At 36.7% G+C, this 17,648-nt stretch overlaps 1 protein-coding gene across 1 annotated transcript in view; it reads right to left on the minus strand.

The window, feature by feature from the left end:
* The window catches only part of DHX15 (DEAH-box helicase 15), a 65,223-nt gene that overhangs the window by 38,857 nt on the left and 8,718 nt on the right, over nucleotides 1-17,648 (minus strand). The window contains exons 2-3 of the mRNA XM_027836124.1: nucleotides 10,802-11,237; nucleotides 6,977-7,170 (exon numbers count right to left, since the gene is read on the minus strand). Of these exons, the coding sequence (XP_027691925.1) occupies nucleotides 6,977-7,170; nucleotides 10,802-11,237 (630 nt within the window). The remainder of the gene's footprint in view (nucleotides 1-6,976; nucleotides 7,171-10,801; nucleotides 11,238-17,648) is intronic.

The following is a 17,648-nucleotide window of genomic DNA, read 5'->3' on the forward strand; positions in this document are numbered from 1 at the left end:
TGTGTGTGTGTGTGTGTGTGTGTGTGTGTGTGTGTGTGTGTGTGTGTTCCCTAACTAAAGTGCTCAAACAGGTTGATCTCACCAGGACAGAATGGGCTTCACCAAGAATTAACTTGGTGAATCTGTCCCTCCCACAAGCTAAACATTAAAGGTGACCAAAAAGATATTTAAGGTTAAGCTTAATAAAATATATACTTAACACATTAAATATTCATAAAATTAAAGAATTATGCAGCCAAATGAGGTTAACCTCTGGTTCTCAATGCAGAAATTTTTAAAAATGGGCCTCTTCATTCACCCTTTACCAATTTTAAGTTGGCTTCTCCTCTAGAATTTTGGCAATAAAAGGACCACCTAATGAGCAGTATTTATAGCTTCAAAAATGAGACATAAAAAGGATGTATAACTTTCTGACTTCCTAGGAAAGGGGTAGGATACAGTGGGAAATGTAGGTGATATAAAAACAAGACAGCAGTCAAAAAAATACCAGTGAGGTGATTACCTGATGTTTAAAAAATTAGAGAGTTAAGCTGTTCAAAGTGCTCCTAGTGAAAGGAAACTGAATAGTTACTAGCTATATTTTTTTTAAAAAATGAATTTACATGCAGTACCCATTTCAGTTAAAACCTAATATTAAAGGGGTGAAATTGTAAGAAAATTAGGAGCATGGAAAAATGTACCTATCAGCTTTATACATAAGGGAAGAGCTTATAACAAAACCAGTGATAAAGAGGATAACAGGAAGTAAAATGGATAATTCTGAGTACATGAAATAAAAGCTTTTTGCACAAACAAAATCAATGCAGACAAAATTAAAAGGAAAGCAGGAGACTGGAGGGAAATTTTTTACGGCAAGTTTCATAATTTCATTTCTCAAATGCATAGGAAACCATGCCAAATTTCTAAAAATAAGAGCCATAGATAGATAGTCAAAGGATATGAACAGGCAAAGTTATGAACAGTCACATTAAAAAATGCTCTAAATTATTGCTGATTAGAGAAATGCAAATTAAAACAACTCTGAGGTACCATCTCACACTTATCAAACTGGCTAACATGACAGAAAAGGAAAAATTACAAATGTTGGAGGGAATGTGGAAAAACAGGCACACTAATGCACTATTGGTAGAGTTGTGAACAGGTTTAACCATCCTGTAGAACATTTGGAACTATGTCCAAAAGGCTATAAAATTGCATACCTTTTGACCCAGCAATACCACTACTAGGTCTGTATCACAAAGGAATCAAAGAAAATGGAAAAGGACATGTTTGTACATGAGTATTTATAAAAGTTCTTTTTCTGTGGTGACAAAGAACTGGAAATCAAGAAGATGCCCATCAACTGGGGAATGGCTGAACAAACTATAATATATGATGGTGATGGAATACTATTGGGCTATAAGAAACAAGAGCAGGATGGCTTCAGAAAAACCTTGGAAGACTTATCTGAATTGGTACAAAGTGAAATAAGCAGAACCAGAACACTGTCCACAGTAACAGCAATATTCTAAGGATGATCAATTGTGAAAGCCTCAGTTACTCTGATCAAGACAATTCCAAAGGACCCAGGAAGAGAGATACTATCCATCTCCAGAGAAAAATGATGAACTCTAAGTACAGACTAAAGTATACTTTTTTCACTTTTTTTCTTTTTGAGCATGGCTGGTACAGATATGTTTTGTGTGGCCTCAAATGTACAATCAATACCATATTGTTTTCCTTCTCAATGGGTGGGGAAGGGCGGGAAAGGGAGAAAAATTGGAACACAAATTTTTTTTATTTAAAAAAATAAATGGGAAAAAAATTAAAAATAAAAAGACCACACCACTAAAAAAAATTAGAGGTGATTTAGAATCAGATCATACTTTTCCTAAGGGACAGAGGCAAACACAAAAAATAAAATGGCAAGACCAAACAAGAGATAGAGAACATTATGAAATGCAAAACGGATAATTTTGATTACATTAAACTGAAAAATTTTTTTGCACAAAGAAAGCCAAAGCAGCCAAGACTAGGAAGCAGAAAACTGGGAAAGAATTTTTACAATCAGTGTCTCTGATAAAGGCCTCATTTCTAAAATATATAGAGAACTGAATTGAATTTATAAAAATACAAATCATTCCTCAGTTGATAAATGGTCAAAGGATATGAGTAGGCAGTTTTCAGATGAAGAAATTAAAGCTTTCTATAGTCATATGAAAAAATGCTATAAATCTCTATTGATAAGAGAAATGCAAATTAAAACAATTCTGAGGTATCACATCATACCTATATCAAATTGCCTAACATGACAAAACAGGGAAATGACAAATGCTGTAAAAGATGTGGGAAAATTGGAACATTAATGCATTGTTAGTGGCGTGAACTAAATCAACCATTCTAGAGAGCAATTTGGAACTATGCCCAAAGGGCTCTAAAACCGTGCATACCCTTTGACCTAGCAATACCACTTCTAGGTCTGTAGCTTAAAGAGATCACACGAATGGGAAAAGGACTTATGTACAAAAATATTTATAGCAACTTTTTGTCGAGGCAAAGAACTGAAAATTGAGGGGATGCCCATCAGTTGGGGAATGGCTGAACAAGTTGTAGTATATGAATGTAATGGAATACTATTGTGCTATAAGAAATGATGAGTAGGTAGACTTCAGAAAAACCTGGAAAGGCTTATATGATCTGATGCTGGGTGAAGCGAGCAGAACCAGGAGAACATTGTACACAGTAACATCCACATTGTGTGAGGACTGATAGACTTATTTCTTCTTAGCAATGCAAGGATTTAAGACCACTCCAAAAGTCTGGAAATGGAAAATGCTGTCCACATCCAGAAAAAGAACTGTGGAGTCTGAATGTAGATCGAAATATATCATTTGCTTTCTATTTTTTTATTTTTGTTTCTTCTTTCTCATGGTTTCTCTCATTGGTTCTAATTCTTCTTTACATCATGACTAACATGAGAATAGATTTAATATGAATGTGTATGTTGAATCTATATCAATTTACACACTCTCTTGGGGTGGGGAGGGGAGAGATGGGGAGAAAATTTGGAACTCAAAATCTTATGGAAGTGATTGTTGAAAACTAAAAATAACTAAATTTATTAATTAAAAAAACAGATAAAATGGCAAATTTTGATCACATGAAACTGAAAAGCTTTTGCACACACACAAAAATAATGCATCTAAAATAAGAAGGAAAGCAGTAAAATGGGGGAAATTTTTTTTTAATGAAATCTTTCAGATTAGGGTTTGGTATTCCAAGATATAAAAAGAACAGGTATGTATGTATATATAAAATAATATTATTTATTCCCATAAAAATAAAAAACACTAAAAACTATTCCTAATAGGCAAATGGTTAAAGGATATGAACAAACATTTCTCAAGAGAATGATATGCTATTCAAAAGAAGCCTAAGTTTCACCTTTCATCAAGGATGATAAAAGATGCGAATAGTCAATGTTAGAGACCAGGAAAATAAGCCCACTATGCACTGTTGGTGGAGTTGTGAATACGTACAATCATTTTGGAAAGCAATTTAGTATTATCCACATAAAAGTGACTAAAAAGTCCATACTCTTTGACTTTGAGGGGATTGATCTTGGGGTTTTTGTGCCAAGGAGGTAACTGATAATAAAGTCCTGTGATAGCAAAGAATTAGAGAGTAGATGCCCATGGGCTGGGGAATGGTTAATTAAATTATGGCACATGAATACAATGGGAAATTATTGTTCTCTAGGGATAAATATGAATAGAGAGAAATAGGGAAAGATTAATGGAAAGATCTGATGCAGTCAAGTAAGTGGAGCTAAGAAAACAATACACATCACCACTCCAACAATATAAATAGTAAGACAATCATAAGTGAACGATACAAAAATAGAAAGCATGGCTCCAAAGAAGATGATGGAAAAACAACCCACTCCAGTATTTGCAAATATAGGAGGTCCACAGGCATGGTGCATTGCATATATTTTCAGACTTTTTTGATATACAACCAGTGATTTCTCCCACTCTCACTTTTTTTTTCTTTAAAAACATTTATTATATGGGATGGCTATTTGGAAGGGGGAGGCAGGAGGGATACTGGCAAGAATTTTGGTGAATAAGCTATCAATAAAATATAAAAAAAGGGTAATTGGATGCTGGTGGTTGTTCTTCAGTTGTGTCCAACTCTTCATGAACCCATGGACCAAATATCCATGAGCATTTCTTGGCAAAGATACTGGGTGCATTTTCATGCAGGCAGGAGTTAAGTGACTTGCCCAAAGTAACACAGCCAGTAAGTGTCTAAGGTCACATTTGAACTCTGGTTGAACTCCAGGTCCAGCACTCTATCCATTGTGCTTCCCTGCTGCCCCAATTGGATGGTACTGACCACATTTTAAAAAACAACAACACTAACTTAAATACAATAACTACTTCAATTAAAATCCAGAGAGTTCATCTTACAATTAACAACAACAACAACAACAACAACAACAAAAACAAAACAGGTTTTCTTCAGGGTCCAAAATTTACACTTCATCTCAGACCTATTGAAGCTTTAATATTAATAACTGAATGTTTAACAACTCAGAAATAATCTCCTTGATAACATTTTAAGAGACAGTCTACTCTCTCCTAACTTTGAGCTAGTACTATAAGTAGACCCGCTCTTGGGACAACAATAATTGGCTAAGGTTCCACAATGAAGAAAAGCATTCTGCAACAAGAGGGGTAAGGAGAACCAGACACAGCTGTCAAAAAGCATGAGACCAGATAATCAAAATCAAGTGAATCATTTACTTTTCATAAAGTCAAAATCTTGATCAAGAGTTTATCCTTTTAAAAATTATTCATAAACCACCCCAACCTCCAAATTGTGTTCTGTGGATTGCTTTCATAAAATCATGAGCACAGTAAGAAAAATGCGTAGAAGTTGGGACATAGTTTAGATCTGCCAACATGAATGGACGGTTCTATTTCTACAAAATCGAATGAGTCTTTATCAGGTTAAATGTTCTACGTCGTCTCCAAATCCCTGAATTTGACTGTTAATGTAGCAGCTTGTAGTAACGTGCTGTGGCACTAAATACTGTTGCACTATATAAAAACACATAATAGTTTACAAGTGATGAATTTAGGCGACATCACAGAACTAAAGAACTGTATTGAATTATCTAACCCAGATCATATTTAAGACAAAATTATTACGTTGTGAGATTAAAATATTCAATGATTCCAACTGTTTTTAACATGACACTAAGTTTATTATTATGAAAAACCAACATATAACATTAAAATTAAACAAATGATGAATGAAATAAAGTTGTATGCCCCTCATTTCAAGATATGCATCAATGGAAATTACAAATAACTACTCTAGTATCTGAGATTACAGTAGGCATTATTACCAAACCTGAGGCAACATTATAAAATTGTCTTTGAAAATCTCAAGCAAGACTTTTATCACAGTGTGACAACAGGATTACTGACAAACAGCAAGAAATGGTATGGGTGTAGACTAAGTAGGATTTACAAAGAGATTGGTAGGTTTTTCTGAAGGTCATTACATGTGGCATTAGTAAGGGTAGAGATACTATATGAAGCAGATGACAGAGAAACTTAAGTTTTAAAGAAGCAAAGCTAGAACAAATCTGTAAAGAAATCAAATGTATTTTCTGCTGCAGTAAAGAGGAATAAGGATCAGGAGAAGTACATATAAGGAAAGGAAAAAAAGGTCCTTCCCTCCCAGGCCCTTAACAAATCATTATTAACAAAAGACATCTATGTGGCACTTTCAAGACTTACAAAGCACTTCACATCTCTTATTTCATCTGATCATTACCATCTGTGAGATAAGTAACACAGTTATTATTCCTATTTAGCAGATGAAGAAAAAGGTTCAGAGAGGGTGAGTGGCTTGTCCATGGTCAGAGCTAGTCTGTGAGTGGCTAGCCTTAAAGTACAGAAAGACAAAAGTAAAAAAAACTCTCCTTCCCTCAACATAGTTCACAGATAAAATAAATCAAGTCAGCATCAACTATTCACTTGGCAACTAATTTTTTCCCTAAACAAGTTTGTTTACAAGGCAACCTTACATTTGCTACATTTAATAATACTATTACAGACACATCACTAACAATATTTTGTCTATAAGACACAACCACAAGACACTAAAAATCTCATCTCTGGATTTGTTTGTGTAATAAAGAGTGTATTTACCGAGATCATACATCAAAAATTGTAGGGAATGGAAAAGAACAAAGAGATATAAATACTAACACTAATAATTCCTGTATTAGGCATTCTGGACAGTTCTCCACTAAGACTGCTGAAGCAAATTGACAAATACTACTATACTGAAAAACCAACTTAATTTAATAGCAGAAAAATTAAGCTTTAAGAGGCAGATCATTAAAGTTAGAAGGATTCTGGAGATCATCTAGAACAAAGGATAAGCAATTATGTCCATTAAGATAATAGCAAAATTACACACCTTCTTTAAACTACACATTTTCAGCAAAGTATGTTATTCATCTAATTTCCAAATACATTTTAGTCTTTCATCCCAGCACTGGACAGATTAAATTAAACACTGGAACATGAAAAGGGACTTTGAAAATATTGCAATATCCATTCACCACACTGTGTATTAGTGACTAGAATGAACACTAAAAATTCACCTTTAATTTTTCTTTAAGTGAGTAAGATTATTTCTGTGCAACAGCTGAAATTCACTGAAGACAAACTCTTGAAAGTAGAGAACTATGTATATTACACTGGAAGTTTCCGGAGGGTAATACATAGTAGACACTTAATAAATTGCCTGTGGGCTGATGAAATCTACAATAAAGAAAGTTCCATTCAAAAAAATAGGAAGCCTCCACTAGTCATTCATTTTACATTTTAATTTCTAAAAATCGATGACTTTTTCTAAGTGACAGAAAATCCCTATAATGAAAGTTCACAACTGAAAGAGTAACATCACTTACTTGAGAATAGTTTTTGCACTACTGCAGTCTTCAAATCGAATGGAGTACCCAACTTCCTGGCCCAACATCACATCCATTTCATCAGCAACTCTCTGAGCCACACTCATTGCAGCAACTCGCCTGGGCTGTGTGCAGGCCACTCCTCTCTTGGGTCCTGGTAAGGAGCGCATGTACTCAACGCACCACTGAGGGATCTATCAAAAACATTTTTAGGTTTACATCAAAATACTGGTTCACTTTATACACACAGAAAAGGAAATTTAATACAACTGCCTTGCTTTAACATTTTAAAACAGCTTCACTTAATCATGCCACAAGAGTATGATTTTAAATAAAGGTAAAAGATAACATGGGGTAAGAATCCTCTTTCGATTTAATAATTTAATTCAATGAACATTTCTTCTGTGTCTACTACGTGAAAGGCACAAAAGTTATGAATGTACACTTTTCTAGTGCTCCTTGTTATTCTGATTCAGCTACAACATAATGGAAATTATGTCCCTAAAGACTTAGATACCCTTCTACCTAGCGAGCACATCCTGCTTTCTCTCCAAAATAACCCTGATGCTGCCAGCAAGGATGGCGACTGCTTCAAGAAATACAACTTGTGCTCCACATATAACCAAGAGCCCTGTAAGTGTTGTGCCTGCTTCACGTAGGGTCTACATGGGGTCTCCACTCACAGTTTAAAGAAGCACTAAAGTAGTCACGAATGGAAAAAGTTTAAGCCCTGGTCAAGAGTTGGAGCTATACTTCTACAGAAGAATACAATTAAGGTGATACAATAGCATGACAGTGTATTTCTTCCTTCTTTCACAGTGAACTAAAGTTGAGAGGAGTCATGAAGTTCAGTGCGCTGATTAGAAAAAATAATGATGGAGAACCATAGGGAACTAGTGGATAGTCTCCATTAAAGTATGTAAGAATCTACATTCCCTAACACCCCAATTTTACAGAATTCCATATACATTAACATAAGAAATTAATCTACACAATCCGGAATTACTAAGTACCATATTTAGAAACTATTCAAAAAGCTTTACATACTCAAAGTAATTCTTTGGTGAGACAGCTAATATTCACCTCCTCAAAAGCATCCCATAAACCACAGACTCAATCTTCCTTTTAAGTGGTTTTCCAACCTTTCCATGCATTCTACAAGACCCAAAAATTGTTTAGAAACAAAACCAAAAACGTTCTACTACGTGAAGCAGGAAAGGGAGGGAAAGGGCAGAAGAGAAGAAAAAGATAATGCAGATAGGCTAAATTTCCTTGTGTGCAATTCCTAAAATAAAAATCCTGGTTTTGTCCTGTAGTTCAATATCTTGTTCTTCAAACTAATTCATTTATCTGTCCGTACCCACTAGCTCAGGGTTCTGCACACTAAATCCTCTCCTTTAGATCCTAATCAAGCTTGTCTTGCCAACACTTGTGGCTTGCCACAATTCTATTCTTCCTTCAGTCAGACCCCAGAAAGAGACCCTGAAATCATATAGTTCAATTCCCTCATTCAAAAGACAACTAGGAAATTGAGAAGTGATTTCCTCAAGGTTGCTAGCTAGTTATTACCAAGCTAGCACTAGAACTTAAACTTCTAGTTCAATGATCTTTCCATCAAAATATCCTGCCTTTCCTGCTCACCATACTATCTCCAAATACTAAGTAAACCTAAGCTCTATTACTGTCATAACATAAACAGTCTTAGATGTAGAGGGTTGCTTTTCCATATCTGCAGAAAAAGGAAACTCCCTTTCCTCAAATATGCTGAATCTATCCAATATCATTTTAGTGAAAGGTAAAATGCAGAAGGCATTTTATCCACCAGAGATGGTGATGGCAGCCAAAAACAAACAAAAACTGTCCCAACATCACCGGCTTCTCTCTTCTCAGTAGGCCAAAGGGAAGGAGGTTCAGTGGCAAGAACTTGCTTTTCAAGAGGTAGGAAGGATCCAGGATAAGTGAGAGAAACAACTGTACCATCAATTTAGGTGTGTATGTAGCCTCCCCTATTAAGAAAAGGGTGAGGGGCTTAGGGGTGGGGTGGGGGTGGTAGAGATTCCCTAGGAGAAAACAAAGGGATAAATTATGAATGAGAAAAGAATACAAAGAACCCTACCAAAAGAAAAATGGATAAAATGGATAATGTCCACTTAAATCCCATATCAAATACAGAATAATCACTGTTATTCTAAATAGGGGTAGGAGCAGTAGTTTATGCCTATATTCTAACACTATTTTAAGATTTTTCTGAAGCTTAGCCTTGTGATTAAAGAAGTCCCTTTGGAGTTCACTTTTGTGTAGTGGAGGCAGATGGTAGTATGTGGGTGGAAGTAATAGAACACCATTTGAGATGAAAAGGTAAAGATGGCTAAGTACATCAAGAGAAAGCAAGTTTGAAAGACTGCCAAGACAAGCCCATTAGTTGAGTCACTTTTGACTACAGACCTTTGACTATACAACTTCTAATCTGAGCTTCTTTCTTACAATCTTAACTAAACTACAAAACTATACAGAGAAAATACAAAGCTAAATTTAAGTGTCTATTTTACTTTTTCTTTTTTCTTTTCCTGGAGCAGTTAATAATTATTCAAACAAATTTATGAATAAGGATAAAAATCGACATGAGGGATAAAAATCGACAGGTAGACTAGTCAGTATGCACACTTTTCCAAATAAGTGATTATTAAAGCTGAAAATGGTATAAAATATCTTCAAATTCTAGCATACTGACAGAACATTGTAAAGCAGAACCAGTTCCTAACTTCCAATCAACTTTCCAAATGTTGCAAATCTGCAATTATTTTGTAAACTATTTGCAAATGGATCCTTCAAAAATCAATAACCAGGACATCTATTCCAATTTGGTAAATGGAGTGACATCATACATATGAGAAAACAACTGAGACAAAGAGAAGTGACTTGTTTAAGGTTACAGGGTATTAAGTGGCACAGCTGGGATTCAAAACCCAGGTCATGTGCCTCCAAATCTATGGTTTTTCTACTTCATTACACTGTCTCTCACCAAGGCTCTTTCCAACAAAGCTGTATTTTTCCCCTACAGCACAGATATTAAGTGTGCTCCATGACACTCCCTGATGGCTCCCTTACTCCATGTAAATATAACTGAGGCTGCTTTCCTGCCACTAGGGTGGCATAACCAGCCTATCACCACAAACTGTTTTCTAAGCACTCCCCAAGGAATTCTACAACAAATGAATAAAGGGAGTTGATTAGGGTATTTAAGTGTTTTAAACATTAATAGATAAAATATGAAACATACAGCCCTATGGACATCAAAGACAGAAAGATTCTGTACAAATAAAAGCATGCATAGGATCACTTTCGTGGTATCAAAAAACTGGATACAAGTAAGTATACATCAACTGGGGGAATGGTTAAACAAAATATGGTATGCAAACATAATGGACTTTAAGAAATGACAAATGAGGGATTAAGAGGAACATGAAAAGATTTACAAATTGAAATAAGCAGAACTAGGAGAAAAACAGCCATTAAAAACTATATGAACATAAATGGAGTGGGAAGCATAAAACACCCCAACAACTAAAACAAAGCCAAATGCTGATAGTGATAATAATCAGTCTTGGCCCTGGAGAAGAGATGACTAAGTACTTCCTGTCCTTTGTGGTAAAGATGGAGGTCAAAATTGGTCAAAATGCTGCATATACTATCAACTCTGTCACTGTGGGGGTTGGTTTTGCTTAGCTGTTACAAGGGAGGGATCAAGAGACATCTAAAAATAAATGTGTCACACACACACACACACACACAACCCCCATACATCCTCACAATATAAAAACTCACCTGTGTTGTTTTACCAGAACCGGTCTCACCAACTAGTACAAAGGACTGATGCCTAACCAGAATATCTGTAAACCTATCCTTATATTCCCAAACAGGGAGTTGAAGCCGCTTCTTTAGAATGTCATAGTAACGAGGGGTGTGGGGTAGATTAGTGAATGGATTAATACACTGTGGAAGTGATGTGTGTCCTGCATGTCCTGTGTGTGTTGAATGAGCAGAATGTGTTGAATGTGTTGAGTGTGTCGAGTGTGTCGAGTGTGCTGAATGCGATGCTTTTAAAGGTGGTAATCCAGCACTAATGAGCATAGCATTAGTAGAGGCACGCAATTCCTTTTCCTTCTCTTTCTCTCTTTCTCTCTCTCTATCTCCCCTGTCACGTTCTCTGTCACGATCTTTGGAACGATCTTCACGATCCCGGTCACGGTCTCGATCCTTCCTAAAAACGAAATTAAGAAATCAGATTTTAATAAATTAAGGTAATATATTTAGACACTTCCATTCAACAAAAAATACCTAAGGAAGCTTTTAATACAGTACTTCTCTGAAGTGAGTTCTACGAATCCCCAAGAACATAGAGTGCCTAGTTACTGAAAACAGGTTAAGAAATTTCTGCTAATTAAGAATGACACTTTAGAACAATGGAACTACGTTCCCCAGTACTAAGGAATTTATATTGATTATAGGCATATTGAGTTCCCTGTCAGTGGAAGTCTTTAAGAAAAGCCTGGAGGACTATCTCTTGCGTATGCTGTAGTGAGATTTCTTTTTCAGGGTATGGGGTGGGTAGGCTGACAAGGTCCTTCCAAATTCTAAAATCTGGTTTCCTGCTTATCATTTTACTGCTTTAGGCTGCATGGGACTGGGCTACTATTTCTTAGACTATCAATCAGGATTAAGTTGCCTATGTGCCAAGTACTACACTACAAATACAAAGGAATGAAATATTTCCTACTTGTGAAGAGTTTATATTCTATGCTAGGTGCTGCAGATACAAATATGTGAAACATTAGCTACTTAGCAGGACAAAGACATACATTTATAGAGAATACAAATAAATACAAAGTAGTTAAATGCAAAGTTATTTGAAAGGGAGGCAGAGATTAAGGGGATCAGTAAAGGTTTCCAGGAGAAGGTGGTCTTTGAGCTGCATCTTGAAGGGAGAGATTCTATGAGGCAAAGGGGAGTACATTCACTGGGGGTGGGGGTGGGGGTGTTGAGCAGCTGGTGCAAAAGGAAAGAGATAAAAGATGGAGCACTGTGTGATAGAAAAAATGACCTCATAAAATCCCTTCCTGCGCTAAGATTTTGAAACATTCTTGACAAAGGTTATTCAATATTCTGTAAATTTTTATTAAGGACCTACTATGGATAGATCAGAGGTAGCTAGGTGGCTCAGAAGATAAGACTGCTGGGTCTGGAGTCAGGAAAACTCATCTTCCTGAATTCAAATCCAGCCTTAAGACATGTTCAAGCTATGTGACCCTGGGTAAGTCACTCCACTGTTACTGTCTGCCTTGGTTCCTCAACTGTAAAATGAGCTGCAGAAGGAAATGGCAAACTATTCCAGTATCTTTGCCAAGAAACCCCAAATGGGGCCACAAAAAATCAGACATGACTGAACAACAACAAATGTATAGCTAATAATGCCAGGCACTGGTAAAAGGTTAGATATGGTCCTTGCTCTTATAGAACCTACAGTAGAAAGGTAAAGCATATGATAGCAGGCATTTACACAGCATTCTAAAGTTTGCAAAGTACTTTACACAGATTATCTCATTTGAGCCTCACACCAACCTTTTAATAAGTAGGTATTATAAGCATCACCCCATTTTAAAGATAAGGAAACTGAGGGCCAAAAAGATTCAATGATTTACCCATGGTCACACGGCTAGTAAATATGAAGTAAGATTAGAACCCAGGTCACTACTCACTCTTTAACTCGACCATCTTTTAACTACACCATTCTACCTCTGGGGTATAGTAAAATGGAAGGGAGGGTTGAGAGCTCTCTCTAGATCTACTCCATTTAAGGAAGGAGTCCCCAAGCCAATCACCTCTTCATTTTCCACTCAAAAATGGGAAATTTTTTTTCTCTGGACTTCATTACACCCAACCTCCTCTCACCCCTCTTCCAGCTTCCACAAAGCTTCAATTATGTTCCATCACTAGACTGTCAGCTCCTTAAGAGCAAGGACTGTCTTTTGCCTTTCTTTTTATCTCCAGCAATTAGCACAGTGCCTGGAACATAAAAATACATGTTCAGTGACTGACTGACCTTTCAAATACATGAATACTTGAAAAATCACGAAGTGAAAAAATATAATTTTTAAACAAAAGTTGAGGAAATAGGTCTGACCACATCATGCTCCCATGCAATAACACAAGGATAAACTACAACTTCTGCTTGGCACCGAAAACCCTTAACAAACTGGCTCCCATCTACTTTCTAGACTTGTATACATTACTTTACAAAGTTTACAATCTAGCCAAACTGGAATTCTGGCTATTTGCCAAACATGACATTTTAGTTCCCATCTCAATGCTTTTGCATAGGCTGTCTCCCATGCCTGGAATGACTCCTACCTCTTGGATTTCCTTCAAAGCTTATGTCCTCTCTTACAAAAGGCTTTTCCTGATCCCTCTAGCTGCTGGTTCCCCCCACCCAAAATCACCTAGTATTTATTTTGTATATATTTTAAATATACTTATAGATGTATATATTGTTTCTCTTAACTGGATATAACCTCCTTAAGAGTAATTTTGTCTTTGTTTCCTCAGCACCCAGAATACTGCCTGACACATAGTAGTTGCCCAACACATGTTCACTGATAAAACAGGAAAATAGGATACAGTTCAACAACTGTCCTACACTAGACAAAATATGATGATTCTAAAACTCAATTACACAGTTTGAAGTTTAAGGGCGATGCCACATAAAACCTCGTAGATAGAGAAAGTCTTTGAGAACTTCAACAGCTGTAAAAAAGCTGTCTCCCCAAGGCATAAAGATGAACCTCTCCTACCTGAGTTATGCTGGTCCTCAGGCAACAAAGATAGAAAGAATATCACCAAACTACAGCAGACTTTCTAGCTTGGCAAAAGCTACTAGAACTCATGGTCAGCTAGTATGGCCTTCAAAAACTCTAAAATAGTTTTCAAACACAGGGAGGCAACAGCATTAGACTTTAATGAAGAACAAAGAGCTAGGCTGGAATCCAAGCTCTTGAGCAATATGCAACTTTGTTGCTGTTTAGTCATTTCAGTCTTGTCTGATTCTTCCTGACCTCATTTGGGGGCTTCTTAGCAATCATACCGGAATGTTTTGCCATTTCCAACTCCAGCTCATTTTACAGATGAGGAACTGGGACAAACAGGGTTAAGTGACCTGCCCAGGGTCACACAACTAAGAAGTGTTTGAGGGTGGATTTGAACTTAGGTCTTTCTGACTCTAGGCCCAGTGCTCTATCCATTGCACCACCTAGCTGCCGATATGCAACTTTGGGCACCTTAAAATCCATGAATATGTTTTCTGGGGGGAAAAATGGAGATAATGAATATTAGTTATACTTCACCAAGTGGTTGTGATCTCACTCTATAATAAACAGCAAAATACTTACAAGTATGATACATTCAAATGGCTTCTTACAGTTAAAATGTTTCTTTATCAACAGGAAAGAGTTCTCTAAAAGCAAGTTTAGTTCTCAATGGGAGAGAGATGAACTGAGGAAACTTAAACTGTCCTTCTCAACTGTTATTCACACCAACCAACCTAAAAGAACTGTAATCATAATTAGGCTTCCTGCCTCAGTCCACCCCCCTAGATCTTCCTGCTACTACTAATTCGTGAAATTCTCTTAATGGAAGTGAGAGCCTTTAATTCCACAATAAAAATAAAAGTTACAAAGTTCAAGGTGTAGAGCACTGAACTTGGGAATCAGGTAGGCCTACCTGGGCTCAAATCCCGTATATGATACATTTTCTCTCACTTGTAAAATGGGAATAACTATATTACTTGATAGGATTGTTGTGAGGTTCAAATGAGATGACGTGTGTGTGTATATATATATATGTATATAGATAGATAGATAGATACAGATATATGTGTGTGTGTACATATATAAAATATATATAAATATAAAATGTCTGCAAACTTTAATGTATGATAGAAATATCAATTATCATTACTAAATACTGTGTTATGTTTACAAAAGTCTTTGGATCTGGACGGTGAGTTAACATTGCCTTCATGGCCTATTTCTGAGGATTTGTCCTCTGGCAGTAGAGCTCTATTGAAACAAAATATCATTTTATCATCATCTCACTAGTCTTTTGCTCCTCCCCATTATCATTCAAATAAGTTACCTTAACATTCCCCTTCTACTACTCATTCTACAGGCACAGACCCCATTTTAGCATGGGTTATGTGTCCAATGATGCAAACCAAAACTCCTCACTGTATCTTGTGAAATTCCTGTCCACACATTTCCATAAATTCTTCTTTTCCAATTATAAATGCCCTTTGACAATGGATTTGATACTATGGGCCAAACAATGTTACAGGAGGCAATGAGTTCAACAGAAAGGTAAACAGAGATACTGGGTAGAATTAGATTATATTACTTCAAAATGATATTGGTCAAGCAACTTTCAGAAGTATTATATACTTATTAGTTTTATTGACAGGCTTTGTAATGGGCCAGGGGTAGAATATGACAAAGGCCATGTGATAAGAGTGGTCAGCAAGAGGCTTAGAGTTAGAAGGTTTGAGCTTAAAGCTTGCTCTACATCTACCATTTACTAGGTGTGAACTTAAGTCATTTAACATCTCTCAACCTCAGTTTCCTCATCTGTAAAATGGGGATGATATTTATACTACTTTTTTAACATGGCAAATTTGAACTATTCAAAACCTATGCATAGTGGTCAACTATAAAATCAAACAGGCTCTAATTAAAAAGCTTTCTGGCAACTCAATTTTCACCCACATGAATGAAGGTTAATTACTAGTAAGGATAATCAAAATCTAACCCATCCAAATGAGGCCTCAGCTCTATTTCCCTATGGCAGACAAATCTGTAATAAGATATGGGGGTCTTCTCAGGCCTGAATTAGCTGAACCACACTGCAGGGGGAGTGCCTCAAGTGCTCTCAATGAACAGGGAAGCAGCCTTACACAGCTGGACTGAATGGAAAGGCACAGAACTCTCACTTATGCATTGCTAGCTGGGTTGGGAATGAGATTACATTCTCTTCACATGGCAATAAATACCTTTTTATGGGTTCCTGGCTTTGAACCAGCTACAGCCACAGGTGGGGAACCTACAGCCTCGAGGCCACATGCGGCCTTCTAGGTCCTTGGGTATCGCCTTTTGACTGAGTCCAAGTTTTACAAAACAAATGCTTTTATTAACGGGATTCTGGGAAGTCTGGATTCAAAGGGACGCTCTTGAGGACCTAGAGGGTCACATGTGGCCTCAAGGTCACAGGATCTTCACTCCTGCTCTAAATCCATATTTCTAATTGCCTGTACCTTGTTCTAGCTGTCTGCTGCTTTAATTGAATTCAACATTCACTAAGAGCCTAACAAGAACAGCTCCCATTTACTAAGTTCCTACTGTGCATTAAGTCTAAGGAAAGTAGAAATTATATGATAAAGTCCCTGTTCTCCACTGAGGTTCCAATTATGCCTGGGGATATAGGACAAATTCAGAGTTCTACAAAGAAGAATTCTAGCAACATGCTTTATATCAAAGTTCATTATGTGAGGAAGAAATTACCTAGATGGCACAAGACTATATTTCAAAATGATGAAAGGAGTTTCAGTAGAGAAACTACTGAATTAAATATTGAAACAACATTAAATGTACTAGGGCTGGAGGAAAGTGGTAAAAGTCCAACCTATTCTAGGGCAGAGTACTAAAAGAAGCTTAAGGAAGAATATAGAACTACTGGGAATAAACCACAGCAGCCAGATATGGCAGCTTTCAACAATGGGAGAAGAGGATAGGGACCTCCAGAAGTCATATTCTGATACTGTTCCTCATTTCCCTTCTCCCTCCCATTCCCATCAAATTTAGCTATTACACAGTAGAAGTGTGATTTCTGGATGCTATCTGGCTTCTCTGCTCAACTGACATGTTCATGTTTGTGATTCCTTTTTAGGGTATAAAATACTTCATTCTACTAATAAAGGCAGAAAGGCTTAAAATCTAAAAGCATGGTTTAATGTATGTGATCTTAGGTTATCACTTAACCTAAGACATCATTTCCTAATTCCAACTATACTAAAGACTGACAAAATAATTGTAGGTCTCTACCTTGGATGATTCTGCCTTAAGAGAGTCTAGGCAGAAAGCATGAACTAAGAAATCAGTCAATCAGTGAGCATTTATATACCTACTATCTGTCAAGCATTGCACTAAGTGCTGGAGATACAGAGAAAAGCAAAAAAGTCCCTTCTCTCAAAGAACTCAGGGAGGACACAATATGCAAACAACTATGTACAAACAAGATACATACAAGTTGGGACTCACAGCTAGGAGGCAGAGATGAAGGAGGAAGTTCCAGGCATGGGAGACAGTTAGTGAAAATGCCTGGCATCCAGAAATAGAGTGCTCTGTGTGAGGAATAGTGAGGACAGTGACACTGGACGAGAGAATACATGGAAGGTAGAAAAGTGGAAGAAAACTAGAAAGTTTGGAAGGGGCCAAGCTATGAAGAGCTTTACAAGATGAACCACAGATATATTTGAGCCTAGAATAGAGAGCCACTGGGTGTGTGTGTGTGTGAGAAAGAGAGAAAGAGAGAGAGAGAGAGAGAGAGAGAGAGAGAGAGAGAGAGAGAGAGA

Source organism: Vombatus ursinus, unplaced genomic scaffold (assembly GCF_900497805.2).
Source record: "Vombatus ursinus unplaced genomic scaffold, bare-nosed wombat genome assembly UNPS02014818.1, whole genome shotgun sequence".
NCBI lineage: Eukaryota > Metazoa > Chordata > Mammalia > Diprotodontia > Vombatidae > Vombatus > Vombatus ursinus.